Genomic DNA, 17,789 nt, shown 5'->3' with positions numbered 1-17,789 from the left:
AACAAGATGAGCAATGACAATATAAAATACATTAGAACCCCGCATAACCGTCTCCTTGGTATATCCGACCTTGTATTTGACTTGTTTTTAACAAATTTTTCAACTACCTTAGATATTTTTTAGTCCCGAAAGGCTTTTGGTTAATAAATAATTATTGATGAAAATGATTGTTATTTTTAAACTTGTATTTAGGAATCACATGACTTAGTTTTTATAGTCCTTAAAAATTAGTAGAAATATATAAGGAAATAGTTTTTACAATCTGCTGTTTACAATCATATAATGCTTTCAACTCAGTTCAATGACAAGTTAATGCCATTCAATGAATGAAGATTGAAATTCAAATTTCAGTTCGTACCCTGGTCACATAGAGTCCATCAACTGCCTAGCGTTCTCTCCAGACGGGGAATATCTAGCTACAGGGTGTACTGCAGGACAGGTGAAGCTGTGGAAGGCCAACCCAGCTGTAACTCTGTGTCAGCTGTTGATAGAGAATGTGCACGACCTCGGTGTTATGTCCTGCGACTTCTCACAAGCTCTCACTAAAATCAAAGGTAACGTCATTGTATACATGATTAGCCCATTTAGTTTAGTCCACAATATTAGGAACATTTCATAGTCGTGAAGACACTCGGCTATGGAGTTCCTAGACTTAGGAAATTGAGGGCTGTCCAGAAAGTAACAGGCGTTTTGAAATAGACCAACTACAAAGTGAAAATAAAAAAAATTACTATATACATTCTAAAGGTTGACACTTGGCTATTTTTCTACATGTCACCTTTCAGGCATTTATCATACTGTGGAACACGTTTTTCCATACCCGCTCCTTATAAATCTGCCTCCTGTGGTTTCATCATTGGTTTATTTATACCTGATTGAAGTTCAGCCTGGTCAAAGTATTGCGTAGCAAGCCACATCTTCATCGCCGGGACCAGTGCTGCGTGGAAAGTCAATGCCAAATCCGAACTGTAAGGCAAATGACAGTTAAATCTCCCATCCTAAACTATCAACTATCCTAGGTTAAATTTGCCGTATTTATATGTTCCGTAATTGTAAAACGGCGGTTTTCACAGATTTCACTTCCAGTTCGTCAGTCACTAGATTAGGCCTACCACTGGGGTCCTCGTCATGAACATTCCATGTACTACTCACTCATTATCATGTTATGGTCTCTAACTCTAATGTGGTTGATTAGATATTTTCAGATGATAGAGTTGTGTCGTTTTCATAGCCGTTACTTATTATAGTTGATTTTAGAGTCTACAAATTCCATCTAGATGGTAAGGTAGGGATCACTATGACAATTTTCAAAACTGTGAAATTTATTGTTTTCATTAACTAGTTATAATATTTTATATTGTCCAAATGGAATTCTTGAAAGTAGTGATGATTTACCTTCACTGCATTATTAGTGGTTAAATACTGTAATTTTAAATATTTACCACCTGGAGAAAGCCACTGGGGCTCAAGTTTCAGCTAAGATCTATCTTGTTGTGGCTGCCTAGGTATGTCAACTCGGGTGTATCGGCTGGCAACAGGAGGCAACGACAGTCTAGTGAAGGTGTTCAAGTTGTGGCCTGTGGACGAACTCGTGGTCAAAGCCGAGGAGATGTTCTGTATGCGAGGTCACGGAGGCAGCATTACTGAAGTGCGCTTCTCAGGGAAGTCATCTGATGTGCTCGCATCTACGGCCATCGATCGTACAGCCAGAATATGGAATATGGTGGGTTCACTTGTTTAAATTTTGTTATTTTAACGATAATAAACTAGTACCGACTGTTTTTAAACATGATTAGTAAAAGTTTTCACAATGTTTTGAGATCTGGAATCTAATCTTGGAATCTATCCAAAGCTGAAAAATCACAAAAGAAAAACAGAACTATAGTAAACAAATAAAAAAAACTAAAACATCTAAATGAAAACAACAATTAGTTTGAAAGAAGGACAAATGTATGGTAGGAGAACACAATGGACACGTCTGATCAAGATATTGCCTAATGAGGCCGCCACACACAGAACCGGGCGGGGCGGGGCGCGACAGGGCATTTTGCCCCGGGGCGTCTTGTGCGACGGGAATTGCATGGGCTCTTATGGAGCGCCACACACAGGACCGAGCGAGGCAGGGCACGTCAAAAAGACGCCCCTGGGCGCCCGCTGGGCAAAATGTGAAGCTCTCCAAAACTATGCACTGAGGCAAGTCGCTACCGGGCAGAAATTCTGCGCATGCGCGGTCATGTGATTTATTCCCTTACGGGCTAATTTTGATAAGGTTTATTTTACAACTGATACAATTTACATATAAGACTAACAATTTGTACAACCAAAGATTACACCCTTTGATACAGTGGTACAGTGATGATATTACTACAGTGGTTGAATAATTAATAATTTATCTTGGTATTGATAACTGAGGAAAGAGAGGGCCAACGTTCATATCTTAAGGGTTTCAAAAACCACACCTCTGGAGGTATGACTGTTTTAATTTTGTTTTCTATTCTGCTCCCAAGTATAAAGTCAAATTTAAAAGTTGGCTGAATCGGCTCAAGGCTCAGAAATAAAAAATCCTATATTAATTTTCAGGTTTATGGGGGCTAAACTTTTTACTTGACGTGCCCTGCCTCATTCTGTGTGTGACAGCAACAAGACAGTACTTAAGTCAGGCGTCTCGTCTTGCCCTGTCGCGCCCCGACCCGCCTGGTTCTGTGTGTGGCCGTCCTCACAACCTTCATACAAATTTTCTGCTATAATCCCTCAAATTACATAATTTTACCATAACCAAAGTGTTGTGCATTCTTATAGCTGCATTTGGTAAATAAATATACTTTGCATTACATATTCAATCAATTGATCAAAATCAACTATAACCTAGCCAAAGAATTGTCAGGCATCCATTTTAATGAGTATTTCTCATAATTTTTTGATTACCAATTGGAGCCTTTCACATTGTGTTGGCTTCTGTCACAAATCTCACTCCAGAAAAATGGGAAATCATGTTTAACCATTTACAAGACACATCACAAGGCATCAGATTTTCTTATAACCATCTGCAGTTTCTGTAACTTATGTTTTTATGAGCTAGTATTTCCAACTAATAAGTTTTAATTCGACTTGGTATATAGTTAAATTAATATAGTAGTAAACCATATAAGAAACCGTTAAATGTAATGGAGCATTTAAAAAAAAACATGGTGTTTTAAGACTGCTAATATTGCTGAAACTACTACTTCAGTAAACAAGAAAATGAATAGAATTTGATTCAATTTTAACTTTTTAAATTAAAACCTCATCTGATGTATCCAGTCTACCGGTTCACCGATATGAAATGAGGAAAAATCTGTGTTTGCAAAATAGGCACAGATTTAAGTTTTATGAAAAAAACCATCATTTGCTGGTAAAAGTTTTTTAAAATATATCCCTAGAGGAATTAGAAATGAAAAAGAGCCAACAAAGTTTAAAACAAAACAAAAAAACTTCTTAATAAACATGGCCATTTATCCTCAAGAAGAATTTTTCCACCTCCCTCAAGATACTAGACATTAAGAAGGCATCTGTATGGGGAGATGTATTTTGTAATTTATAATTTATTTTTTAATATGTATTTTACATTTTAATAATTGTAATCTTTGACATTATTCAAATGCTGTATTATGCTTACTTCTCAATGAATAAAGAAATAGAAATTTGAATATACTTAAGAAATTGCTACAAGAAGGCTACAAAATATTAAAAAACAGGAAAGATTCTTCAGCACAGATATATAGAACTTGTATGTTTGGTTTACAGCAAAATGGGCAGTGCTTGAATGTACTGACTCATCACAAGGGCCAAGTCACTTGCTGTGCATTCTCCCCAGACTCAATGCTCTTTGCCACAGGTAAAGTGTCTATAGTGATTTTTAAAGCTTTACTTGTAACTTGTCACTTAAATTGATAGAGTTATCAATAAATAAACTATTTATGCCTAGTTAAATCTTTCACCAGCTTCTTGAAAAAAGTTAATAAAGTTTGGCAATCCTAACATTTAAAATTTTGGTGAAGGCTTGAGTAGCAATAGGAACTAATTTATTTTTTCTAACATTATTTAAATAATAGCAATAATACTGTATATGTGTAGATTTGTCCCAATACAGTGAACTCTAATTAACCTGTACCCCATGTCATAATTAGGTACTGGTTATCAATGAGGCAAACGGGGGAAACACGTCGACATTGAATACATAGTAATAACAGCAAAATCGTGAACATCTCCTTTGGTCTTGGATACATCACTATCATATCCTGTGATGACGGTTAAATCTTGAAAATTTCCCCCTATCACGGAGATAGTGAATTTTCAATTGCACAATTTGCACAGATGCTGTCTGCAATTACAACAATAAAAGCTTGGCTGAGCTTAGATTTCTGAATTGGTGCATGATCACTTAAGCTTTTAGTTTAGGCTTGGCTTGCCTTGAAAGGGCATCTCGCTCAATTTTTTGCTTGACATAACTTAGCAACTTCACTGCAAAGTGCAACAATACTGGACTGGACAGGACATACACACAGTGACAAAACTTTCCATAAATATACTAAAAATTAATCTCAGACTGCCAGATTACTGGTCTCCCTGTATTAGTGCACACCGGGTTTTGGAAATTTAACTCTTTTGTATTTGAAACTTGTAATTTGATCACAAATCATAATTAGAAAATATTTTACCTGGACCATTTTAATAATTTTGATTTTGTTTAAACTAAAGTGGTCTCTTCCATGATTAATACAAACTTTAACATAATATATGTCCATAACTTCAAGCAAATTATTCTTATACCTCACAACTCATTTGACCAGTTGATGTTATTATTTCAACATTTTCTGTCTCTTTGGCTTGTCTGGCCAGTTCCACTGCCTCCTTTCTCTGCTTGTTATCAGTTTGACAGCCACAGCCATCATAGTGGCCTTTTCCTATCAGTCAAAGTCGCTCACTAGGCATCTCCACTTAGCAAACATAAAACAAACAACATTTAGTCGAATCAGGCAACCTAACTGATTAAGGGAACTTAAAAATCCTCTTTACAAGTCAAATAAAATGTATTAATTTCCACTTCATAATCAATTTCTAAGCTAATTGTTATTATGTTTGTTCTGCATTTTTCTATTTGTCTTGCTATTTTTATTTCAGCTAACTGATTATTTGTTTTCAGGCTCATTAGATTCTTCTGTGATTGTCTGGAAAGTTCCTAAAGTGATATGTTTGAACAACAAATATGATTTGGTGAGTAGTTTCATTAGTTCATAAACACTACAAATTACTTCAAACTTGTAAACAAGTGTTCATCCGGATCCTTTCCCCATCCTGACCATCACAAACCTTCCGAAGTCAATTGAATGTCTTGGAAATCAAACCCATTCCTCTCCAGTGGTGTAGTGGGGAGGGGGGGGGGGTCGGAATGTGTGGCAATAGTGTTCCCACTCAGCTCTTTCCAAAAGTCTTCTGAGGCAATGATGAGTGTTCCTGCACTGGAAAATTTACGCTTACACCACTGTTCCTCTGGCACCTAAGTCCAAGATGTTTTTAAATAATTGTTTAGCCTCCTGATTACTGTATTATACTTAAAATGGTTTACAATACCTGCATATAGTAATTCTTTGTCGCTGTTTTGGCAACTAGTTTCGGTTCGTCTGAACCATCATCAAGCCTCAAGGTGTCAGGTAATCACTTAATTCGAAGGTCGTTAACATACAGAGTTCAATAATTAAAACATATACGAAACACGATAACACGGAACAGACACACGTTGACATTGACATAATCGATCATGACCGGGCTGAGGTAAAGTCTAGACTGGCGGCAATGTGGTCTATGACGTCTGTCTTTGTCTTCTTATCACCGGTGCGTGTTCACATATTCATTGTTTCCCTCCAGTATCCTAATACCTGTATTGTAAATATAGTTGGATTGGAAGGAGAGTTTATCATTCAAACCGTTTTGATGGTCAGCTTTAACCGCTCTGTATATTTCAAACTCTTCCAATGTGTTTCTGGTTAAATGGTCCTGCGAGAAATGTAAAACTTCCATATTACGTTTGATGTCTGAATAATTGTGGTTGTGTAGCTCTGTATGTTAACGACCTTCGAATGAAGTGATTACTTGACACCTTGATGCCTAATGATGGTTCAGAAGAACCGAAACTAGTTGCCAAAAGCAGCAACAAAGGATTACTATATACAGGTATTGTAAACCATTTTAAGTCCAAGATGTTTATCACTGCTACTTTTTTAAAATCTTGATTAATAACTCTTTTTATGATTTTTGAAATGAAACTCAATCAAGGTTTTTGTTAAAGACTGAACAAAATCCCAAAAGAGTGGTTAACCCTGGGGAATCACTGGACCTGGACGCACTCAGGATTGGTAAGTTTTATTTTTTTTTTAATTTTGTTATTGCTTTAAGTTCACATAAATAGTTACTAAGTGTTATAATCTGAGCTTGAGTGATGTTTAGTGAAAATTCTTAATAAAATAATTTATAGTGTAATTTTAGTATTTACTAATTAAGTATGGGACCATTTAAAATGACCTGACTGTAATGCATTGAATGAACAAATCATGTAAAAGACTTCATGTAGACTATTTGCTAGACCACACAAAAAAAATCTCGTTTGTTTGAAAAGAGTCCTTGTGCATCTGGAGCGAGCTGGTCTAGTGATAGAGCGTGGTACTTCAGTCCCTGAGGTCCTGGGTTAAAATCCCACTAAATCACCAATGGATTTTATCAAAGCGATAATGCCGCAGCCCCTTGGTCTACTCTAAAGTAATGTAAAATATATTTCGGTCTATTGTTCTAGGAAAAAGAGTCCTGTTGCCAGACTTCCACATAAACTTCAAAATGTGTGGTATATTTCCACCCGAATCTCCTCATTTTGCACTCCATAGGATGTATATGTAGGCTTTATGTTCCAAATTTTATTTACCTTAAAACTTATCAGGGTTTATATCTGGTGCTAAATATAATTTCTGTCTTAACCCTATTTTACAAATTAGCTGACGTTTTTATGACATTTCTTGACATGTTTGTATCTTGTATGATACCTTGTATTCATCACCCGCACTTAACCAAACACACAGCCTTTATATAAGACCTCGGAGTCAAGGAGGTATTTACATAGATCACATTAATTACCCCTTTTATTGCTACGGTGCCGCTCACAGCCAAGATGTAGTTATTGGCTTTAGTGCGAGCATCTAATAACAAGCCTCTTCATATTTCTTATATTCAACTTACAGTACCTTGTTTTGTAGCCTTTTTCCTGCAGAAGTTATTTGATTTTCTCTCATATATATTTCATCACGGAGTGTGGAATCTTGGAATCGGATTAAAGCCTCGGGATTGAGACCCCTATACCTAAGCCTAGTTAAGGAAGAATGCGTATTACAGCATGACTTCAACCTTAATTATCATTTCCGATTGAGGTGTCTACACCCAATACAACCCAAATATGTCTACAATGAAGTGAGATGATCTGCGTAGCTTTGTTACTGATTAAGATCAGCTGTTTAGTTAGCCAGGATCATTTATTTAAAGGCCAATGATCAAAGACTCCTGGGTCCAGTTTCAAGCCATCAAAAGGCAACTAACTGTTTTTCTAAGGAATGACCCAGCAACCTTTTGATTGTTAGGCGAGAATAATGAATGTAGAATGGTTGGCAGATGACGTTCAGCTCAGTTTGGATGACTTGGTGACTGCTGCCAAACGTAACTCAGTGGAGATCCCAGAACATTTCCTCTGCCCAATCACTCAACAGCTGATGACAGAACCTGTCATCTGTGAAGGTACAGAAACTAGTCAATCTTCAACTGATTTTTCAGATCAAAAGTTAACATTTTGCTGTGTTAATGCAATTTAAAACTAATTGAGATCTGAGATGTAAAGTAAAACTTGGAAATTCTAGGTGTGTATATTGATTGCTGCAACTAGATAACTAATGTTAATATTTACAAAACTGGAGTATGATGTGAAACAGAACTTTGATAATCACTCCTTTGGTAACTGCATCTCTCAGAAAACATTATTTGAAGTTTTGAGCTGTCTTTAACAGAATTCCCCAAATAAATATGTTATGTATCATGTCAATTATAGTAGTGAGCAGGACACGGATGCACACAAGAATCCTTCCTCCATCACCATTTTTTGTTCAAACGCAATAAACATAAATCTTTTTTGCACTAAGCTGCATAAGCCTTATATAAAGATTGTCCGCAGCATTCCTTGTTTTAAATTTGTCTTTTAAATAAATGTTGAGTCAGCCATATTATTAGCTCTAACAGTAACAAAGCTACAGTAACAAGCCTCCAACTAACTTAAAAACTATTTAACATGAGTATAAAAATTATCAACATTTAAACAGCAGCAAAATTGGTATGTAATTTTTTTTTCTTAAAACTACATACTGGGAGCCTTTCCCTCATTGCTTCATTGCTTTTGCTCATTGCTCATTGCAAACACCATCCTAATTGACATGATCTACACTAATGCTGGTTTTCTGACAAACAATCTGTGAAGGAGGAGGGAAAGGAAAGAAGTGGTGAAGCTGATGGTAGGGAGTATCCTGCTCCTAAATTTCTAGGAATCGTCTATCAATCAAACTCTTTGGAAAATAGTTTTGTTCAGAGCATGTGGTATTGTCAATGAGATTGGTAGTAACAGATTTGTCGTAATGCAACTGGTTCTTTTTTCGTGACAGATGGTTTTACGTATGAGAATCATGCGATCCAAGCATGGATGGTCAACGGCCGCAACACCAGTCCAATGACTAACGTACCTCTGTCATCCACTGTCGTTGTTCCCAACACTGAACTTCAAGCGGAAATCAAGAAGTTCCTCGTAAGTCGATACGATCAACATGGCGTATACAAGGAGACTTACCACACCACTTAAGCACTTGTGTAAGGAATCAAAATGAACCTCAAATTTAATTTTACATATAATAATGTGTTTGGAAATTTAAGTCGTAAATTGTTTTAGATAAACCTGGAAATGTTTGCATTTCCTAGAGTTATGTGGACAAATCTATGTAATCGCACAGTAGTTTTTTGATTATACTAAATAAAATTTTTACAGATATTTATTTAGGGTCTTCTGTACTATTAAAGTCTTTAAATCATTTACAACAAGCCAATATTTTTCAGGGGTTCATATTTTAGTTTGTATGGGAAAAAAGAAACATTCCTTCTAAAAATTAAAATTAGTTTAAATTTTCATGCTGTATAGTACTGCATAGTGCTGTATGACCTTAAGATACATATTGAGACTTTGACTTTATATTAGAACAGTGAAATATTACAGTATTGGTATTAAATAGTTGTTTAGGAAATATTTGTAGTATATTTAAAACATTTTCTAGCATTTCAGGTATGCATTAAAATCGGTTGATAAGTTGAAGAAGTTTTTGCACTTAAGAATGAAAATATAGAACATATTGTATAAGAAAAAGTGCTGAGTAGCTTTGCACAAACTGTACCAGTTCTAAATATACACGCACATACAGTATTCATTCTAAACAATTATTTGTGCTTTACAAAATAATGTACTATAGTGCATCAGTGACATTTACTGTTTCTCTAAACGTTTTGTTCTACGTTGGAATTTGTCAATTCTAATCTGTACCTTGATATTTCCTTGAAATTTATTTAGTTAAACGTATATAATTTACTAGTTTTATTTCCTAATCTTTCATTCATTCTCGTAGCCTATGTATTAAAATAGATTTTTAATAAACCTTGCAATATTCCAACACATACTTAAATATACAGTAGAACCACTCATATCAGACCATGGCGTGATCGGGCCATGGTCAGAACAGCCAAAAGGTTAGATATCGGGAGGAGCATAACTTTCGCCCTCTGTGACTTGGTAATCGTCTCCCGCGACTGCGGCAACACCTGTGATCATATATTAAGGTCTTCGTGACATCTCTAATCATTTGCCATGATTACGGCAATATCCATGATCAGAATTTCGGTTCTGAACACGCTCTGCGTGATCGCCTCCCTCATGAAAGGAAAGAAGTAGACGGACGGACACTAGGTTAGATATCCCGAGGTGTCGGTTATGCCGAGGATATGAGGATTCTACTGTAGTTGACTTTTATAGCACAAATTGATTACCTTGTAAAAATATTAGTTGCTAATTGAGTGAAAAGATTATAAAATTTATGTAATATACAATAGTTTCATACATGTCTTAAGTTTTTCTATGAATAACATGAGGAAACTATATTTGATTCATAGATTTGTAGAGAACCTAGATGTAATCTTTTGAAACATACACAGTTGATGTTCTTGACAATGGCACCTTTAACACGTTGACTGCATAAGCATCGTTTGATTTACAATGATATTGAAGTACGGCAGATTTGATGATGGTAAATGTCCCGCATCGTTTAATGTTGATTATTGGAGTGTAAACATTTAATGTTAATCGATGTGCCATAATATTATACAGTATGGGAGGTTTCAGATTTTTTAATGTCCCAAAATATTGGAGTGTAAAAGGTTTAATGTTGAATCATGAGTCATGACCCATAACATTGGAGTATGTCAGGATTTATGTTGATTATTGCAGTGTAAAGGATTAATGTTAAATAATGTACCACAATGTTAAAGTATGGGGGGTTTCATGTCATAAATGTTCCAAAATATTGGAGTGTATAAGTTTTAATACTGACTTATGTCCCACAACATTGGAATATGTCAGGTTTTATGTAATTCATGTCCCACAATCCCAGAGAATCAAACGTTGAATGTTGATTCATAATGTTGTATGAAAGGTTACATGTTGATTGATGTTTCTAGTATTGGAGTATGAGAGGTTTCATATCGAACGATGTCCCACAATATTGGAGTATGTTAGGTTTTATGTTGATTCATGTCCCACAATATTGGAGTATGTCAGGTTTTATGTTGTTATACGTCCCACAATCTTAAAAAATCTGATGTTTAATGTTGATTCATCTCTTATGATAATGTTGTATGAAAGGTTCTATGTTGATTGATGTTTCTAGATTTGGAGCATGAAATGTTCCATGTTGATTGATGTCCCACAATATTGGAGTATGTTAGGTTTTACGTTGATTCATGTCCCACAATCTTAGAGAATCAGATGTTTAATGTTGATTCATGTCTTATGATAATCTTGTATGAAAGGTTCCATGTTGATTGATGTCCCTAGTATTGGAGTATGAGAGATTTAATGTCGAATGATGTTTCACAGTATTGAAGTGAAAGACTGGAAAATCTAACACTTGTCTTCATTCATTCTTTTCTTTATCCTTTGAAGCAGGTTTCCAATTTACAACTAACAATTTTGATCCTGGGTCCGTAGTCCTCCTATCAGGTATTGTCTCCAGGCTCGTATTCAGGGTTTGGTAGAGGTTAGATCAGTCCTAACGTACGTCCTTACTGGCCTGGTGGTATACGACAAGATATCCGTGTGGCTCCGCAGTGTCGTGTTGACACCTTCACCCTGGAATCCTCGGTCCCCTAACTGCTGTTCTCCATCAGAGACAGCTCTGGTGTTAATACACAGAAGTCAAGCTGGGCCGGAACAATCATTCTACTACTCGCCACTGGCCACTGGACGGTTCTGACGTAATCAGAAATTCACACTCTCTCTAGATGCTCTACTCAGTCTGCAGTTCCGATGTAAACTGTCGTCAATAGAACACACATTCGTAAATATACAAATTGAAGGAGAGGGGACAGTACAAGCTCTCCCCTCCACCTTTCACTACGGACACCCACGGGACACACACCCATATAGGATGTTGGGGGCTCAACACGCATCAGGTGTCCCCAACTTCAACATACCCATCCGATCGTAGTGAATTTTTCTTTCATTTGTAACTTTTTCATACAACAATTGTCTCGTTAATCTCCAAATTGAAATTACTGAGAGGGTCATAATTACTTTTTACAGGCTCTTCAGCATGATGCAAACGGCGTCTAGAAGCCTGGCAGCACACCTAAACTTTGTCTCAATTGTAATTATGTCAGTTTATTTACCTGTTTCGGTTAAGATATTTTTTATGCTTTGTTTTGGTACAAATTTGTTCGCTACCAGCGATGAAGTTTCCTCCTATTCTTTCTCAAAAACTAAACAGTCATGGTGAAATGTTAGGGGCCTTCCCATATTCATGTTATCGACTGTATCTGGATATATCCCAAGTGATATGAATTTATTTTGGTCACAATGAATGTGGAAATCTATTTTTTGGTACAAGTATTTGATTATTCTGTAGATTTTGTTTAGTGGAGGAATATTTTAACAAGAAACAACTCAAAACATTTTACTAGAGTGGTTACTAATATTTCATGTAGTTTGGGACTATACTATTTTACATATCCATAAATAAATCTAATATAAACAGTGTCACACTCGGATGTCTCATCATAGGTTGCAAACATATACAATGAAATACACCAATGGTATTTCAAAACAGATTCTAAATAGGTAATTGTTGCTGTATTTTAATTTTAATATTTGGAGTTAGCCTTTTCAGCAGTCAACGTGTTAAACCTCTGTTAAAGTATCAGTCCATAGCACACTACTATGGTTGAAAAAAGCTTGATTACTGTTTTATATTCATTGTACTATTCTAAAATAAAGTACTGAATGTGATACTAAACTGTACAGTGACACCAATTTATAAATGGAACTTGAATGTAGGCTGTGTTTTTGTATGTATTTTGGAGAACCTCACCCGCATGTGCTATTCTCGTAATACGCTTTATATTGTGACTTAGGGAACTCCACAATGATCCTAACGTCTCAAGGCTGTGGCAAAGAGCAAGGAACATTGCATTCATACGCTTTAAAATGTACTCTTACATATGTGATTGTTCTAGTAGATCTAGAATATACGACACTAAAATACGCTTTATTTCGACTGGGCTCAGGAGAAAAGTGGTCATGTAAACTAAATGTTATCTTTGTATGTTATTTGTTGGGATGCAGCAATTATACAAAAGAAATATTTACACTATTAGTTGGCAAATAACTAACTGATTGCATTCATACAGTTCTATTGTTTATGTGTGGGCAACAGATTGGGTTATTAAGAGTGCCTGCATGGCTGTATTTACATTTTAATTAATCTTAAAATTTCTTTTCTCTGTTTTTGTTTGTTAGTTTAAAAGCCTATTACTAACTTTTAAATGTTTCAAAACCATTTTATGATCAAAACTTAACATTGCAATCATTGGTCATGGAAATTTTAGTTAACTATCTTGACTGAATAAAATCATCTGTCCTAGGCAGACTAGTCAAGATAACAAAGATTATCTTCTAGTTACAATTAACAAAGATTGTTAATTTCTTGTTATTCGTGGAAATTCTTACCATTTTTAATATTCTTTAAATGCAGAGGCCTCTTATAACCAGTCTGTGTCCCACTACATGGACTTTTGTTTTGTGTTTAAGGTTTGGATGTTAATTGAATTACATCTAAAGTCAGGCCCTTATGTACTCTTGTGAAATCAATAGGTATTTACGATTTATTAAGTAGAACAAAAACAGCAGTGTTTTACTGATGAAGAAATAGATTGACATAAGATTTCCGATTTGCATAAATTGTGGGGTGAAATATAATGAAAGTCATGTATAGCTCATTAAATAGTTAATAGTAGTTTTATACGGTATTATAATTACATCGTTATCTTTTGTATATTCAAAGTTTTGTAATAGGTCATAAATAGATTTTTCAAGTTGAACCATTATTCACAAGAAGACATATTTACTTAGATGGCACTGAAAATATATATATTGTTATTAGATATGTTAGCATATTTTTTGGCTAATAGTCAGTTATTAGTCATATTAAGTCCAAGGTTTTTAGGAAGTTGACTATTTTGTAGAACTTTGACGAACTGTTATAAATCAAAGAATTGAAAGTATAATTAGAAGTACCGGTACATTGGGCATGTTTGCCCACGAAAATAACATGTTAAAAAAACTATTATTTTTGTTCATTAAATTTTTTGTGGGTCAAATTTGCAATTTAAAAGTTGCAAATATAAGTTTGCAAGCTTGGTTGGCAATTTGTAATGAAACGTGTTTCATTGACTTTAGACGGATAAATTATTTAAATGAACTTGAATATAAAATAAGATTTAATTGTTTACAACCAACACGTAAATAAATTTTACTGTTATTTTGTTTGTTGTAAAAAAGCTATTAATTTAAGTTTCGTCTTTGATTTTATCTGTATGACAAACTAAAAATACTCTCTGTGATAGTAACAACCAGAAAATTGCTGGACATAATTTTTGGGTTAGATTCGATTGTTGATAAAACATTGTAATGGTGTGCAATTACCATGTATGTACAATATAGCTAGTCCATAATTAAGACCAAATAGACCACAACTTCCTTTTTTTCTTCGGAGTTTGATATGTTATTTATACACAACTTTGCACACACATTGTGTTTTTTACTGATTTTCAGTTGTTTCCAAGCTTTTAAGTGCCAACAACCATCACATTTGGAACTAAAAGTGTTGTTGGAAGAAGTAGTCATTAAAAGATAATATAAATTGACTTTAAATCCAATAAAGCAATAAGGATTCTAAATACATTTTAAATTATTAAAACTGCTATTATTGTTTTAAGAAGACTTTGAAAGTATTTAAAAAGAAACAAAGATTTTTTTATCTGAGAATAATAATTAACACCTTGTTTATTTCTCATTTCAATTAGTGGGATTTTATAATTAGTTTTAGCAAATATCAAACTTTCTACGTAAATAGTATGCCTAAGGGTAATACAAAATTAGTTCTGTGTATCGATTCTTTAGTGTCTGATTTTGTTGTACCGGTATTTAAAATGATGCAGTATGAAGTTTGTGAATGACAGCATCAGATTTAGACATTCTAAAACATATTACATTGATCTGTTTTGTCATTTTGTACCTGACAAACAGGATATGTAATATACAAGTGCCTAATGCTAATTCTAAATAGGCATTAAGTGAAAAAAGCTCTAATTCTACTTTAATTCTTAGGAGTGGGGAAGTAATCTAAAAAACTCAGTACTTTTGTAAAAATCTTAATGCCTCACATGATGTTTTTATCAAATGAGACTAGATAGAATTTAAAGACAAAAGTATGGGTATATTTTTTCTACATTTCATTATTATTTAATAATTTATATTAAATACTGCAACAAGCATAAAAACCTACCGATAAAGTAAATTTACATTTGCTCTGTTGGGTTTTTAATTAAACAGACTCATAGAAAATCAAAATAACAGCAAACTGACACATTCTTTATCCCATTATCTTGTCAAAACACTTACAATGTGTAAGGGGTGGGATTCACTATGATATTTTAAGGGTAAAATCACAAAAATTGCAATAACTATTGAAATGTAATTTTTACAGTAATGGGGGTTGTGAAATTTTATCATTGGTTAAAAAGACACCACTATAACATAATAAATTATAATGAAAATCTTTCAAGTTATTTTTGTAAAAATCTGATTTTCCAGGTAATTTTATGGGAAACATTAAAGAATCTAAATATACATTAGATATTAAAGATCTAAAGATCTAAATTTCCAAAACCTTTAAAAGCATTGGAGATACCATGGATTGGTACCCACATACCAAATTTCATCTTAATCAGACAACAGACAACCACTCTTTGGGGCTAAGGGGAGGGACCTAGAACTCAAACTCAAAAATTTGGACGAAAACAATACTTTCTCTATATACTTACTATGTTAAGTGGGAGAAAACAAAAAAAGACTCACTGAGATCAACACCCAATATAAACAAACATTTGGGGAATCATCTTTATCACTTTAGTTAGATTCTTGTAAAAGTTCTAAATCCCTAATGTTTTGAACAAGTTTTGAATCCAAACGTGTTTAAAAACTGGGAATACATATACATCAATCATATTTCAACCTGAACTACCCCGTTAACCTTGGCCTACTGTTATTTGTTGGAACAATCATAATTTGTAGTTTAACTTTGAACATTTATTGTATTGTTGTTACTTACCCACTCCTAAAGTTAAGATCGTTTTTTGAAACTTCGTTAACTTACAATAATAATGAGAGTCGAATTTATACAACAGTTTGGTTACACCTATTTGCAAATATGATCGTTCATTGTCAATGTCAACACTAGTCATACTTAATGTATTTAATAGTCTAGTCTACGTTAACAATGTTTGTAGTACACAATGACATTGTTACAGTCAATATTCTAACTTATTGTTGTGTGTAAATTAGATCAACATGATTGTCACCACGATATAACTATCAGTATTAAAGTTTGCTGAGTGCATCACTTTGACATTGTTACAATGTTCTACAATGTGTTATTGATATATGGTTGATGTTTTAAGATTTTATCAGTGTTTTATGCTGTTGGAAATGTTATCTGTGATGTCACCAAAGATCTAACTTTTACCTAAAACCCTTCCCTTGTTGTTTACCTGTTTTATAATTGTTTAATTTTTTACTTCATGATTATGTTGTTTAACAGTATGAATAACAATATTGTCAAATTAAAACCACACTTACTGCTAAAACAATGTGATTTTTTGAGTTTAGTAGATTCTCCAAGTTTTAAAACTTAGTCAGTAACAAATTCTAAAATGTCATCGTTTAATTTAACGTCATCAAAGTATCTGTTTTTCTAACATATACTATATTTTCTGGAAAATATATAATAAATGCCGGTATACTGACATTGTTAAAGGGTCTTGTACTGATACAGGTAATTTAGCCTACATGACTCAAATTCTTACTTAATTCGTGATACTAAATTCCTAAGAATAATATAAGTTTAATATCAGACAAATTTAATAAAAGTTTCTTTATATTAAAATTTTAATGAGTAAATGTTTTTATTGATAAAATCACATTCTTATTAATTGAAATGAAAAACACCCAATTTTCATTTTATGGAATTAGAATCATCAAGTTTATAAAAATGCAATAGTAATCTAATTGTTAAGCTAGAAAAATTTGTATTACAGTGTATTTAAATAAATTCAGCAATCTATACCATAGTAATAAACATATATTTAGGCACTTTACATATCGTTCATAATACAAATTTCTTATAAATGTTTATTGTTTGAAATAAAACTGAGGAAAAGTTTATAAATTATCTAAATATCTTTTAAATCTTTTTTCTCTACGTCTCAGTAGTTGCAAAAAAAATGTTCTGTAATAATATTATAACAGTAATTAGTATTGACTATTTTTTATAGTTTTATGTTTGAAAAAAAAATTGTTGCAGTCAGTTTATTTGTGTTAATAATTTCTCTATGTTCATGGTTACTTGCAAAGTTTATTTTAAAAGATGATAAATATATGTTTGAAACATCACTATGTTATTTGTGTTATAACTGTGTATAGCTGTTACGTATTTTACTGTAACAAACACTGTTTTAACTCTCAATAAATTGTGGGACAACATGTTTCATCAATTTTTTAATTGCCACTCAGTATACTGAGGATAATTTTTCATAATTAAGTTACAACAATTGTTGTTCTCAATGCAGAGTCTGGATTATTTGGCTTTGCCTTATCATCAGCTCTCCCTGAGGAAGATTATGTATCATGCAACTTTATTTTTACATCACGACCCTTCCCAAAAGTTAAATGTCAAGTCCATGTTCTTTTTCTGAGTACATGCGCTTTTGGTTGGACCTTAAACTGAGTTTGAAACTCTTTTCAAGTTTCAAAAACTTTACAGGATCATCTTTGATTAACATGCTAGTAATAATTGATCCAG

The 17,789-nt window shown here is 33.7% G+C and overlaps 1 protein-coding gene across 2 annotated transcripts in view; it reads left to right on the top strand.

Moving 5' to 3' along the window:
* The window catches only part of LOC128997992 (WD repeat, SAM and U-box domain-containing protein 1-like), a 34,581-nt gene extending 17,406 nt beyond the window's left edge, over positions 1 to 17,175 (top strand). Inside the window, exons 11-17 of one of the 2 annotated variants that reach the window (XM_054423889.1) lie at positions 352 to 554; positions 1,506 to 1,723; positions 3,784 to 3,874; positions 5,183 to 5,253; positions 6,326 to 6,392; positions 7,690 to 7,812; positions 8,724 to 17,175. In XM_054423889.1, the coding sequence (XP_054279864.1) occupies positions 352 to 554; positions 1,506 to 1,723; positions 3,784 to 3,874; positions 5,183 to 5,253; positions 6,326 to 6,392; positions 7,690 to 7,812; positions 8,724 to 8,917 (967 nt within the window). In that variant the 3' untranslated portion in view covers positions 8,918 to 17,175. Of the gene's footprint in view, positions 1 to 351; positions 555 to 1,505; positions 1,724 to 3,783; positions 3,875 to 5,182; positions 5,254 to 6,325; positions 6,393 to 7,677; positions 7,813 to 8,723 lie in introns of both variants that reach the window. The other variant, XM_054423888.1, reaches the window with a different exon arrangement.
* Positions 17,176 to 17,789: the final 614 nt, after the last annotated feature.

Source organism: Macrosteles quadrilineatus, unplaced genomic scaffold, assembly GCF_028750875.1.
Source record: "Macrosteles quadrilineatus isolate MER2022 unplaced genomic scaffold, UCM_ALF_1.0 Scaffold_7__1_contigs__length_78375512, whole genome shotgun sequence".
Lineage (NCBI taxonomy): Eukaryota > Metazoa > Arthropoda > Insecta > Hemiptera > Cicadellidae > Macrosteles > Macrosteles quadrilineatus.
This window is presented reverse-complemented; position numbering and strand designations above follow the sequence as displayed.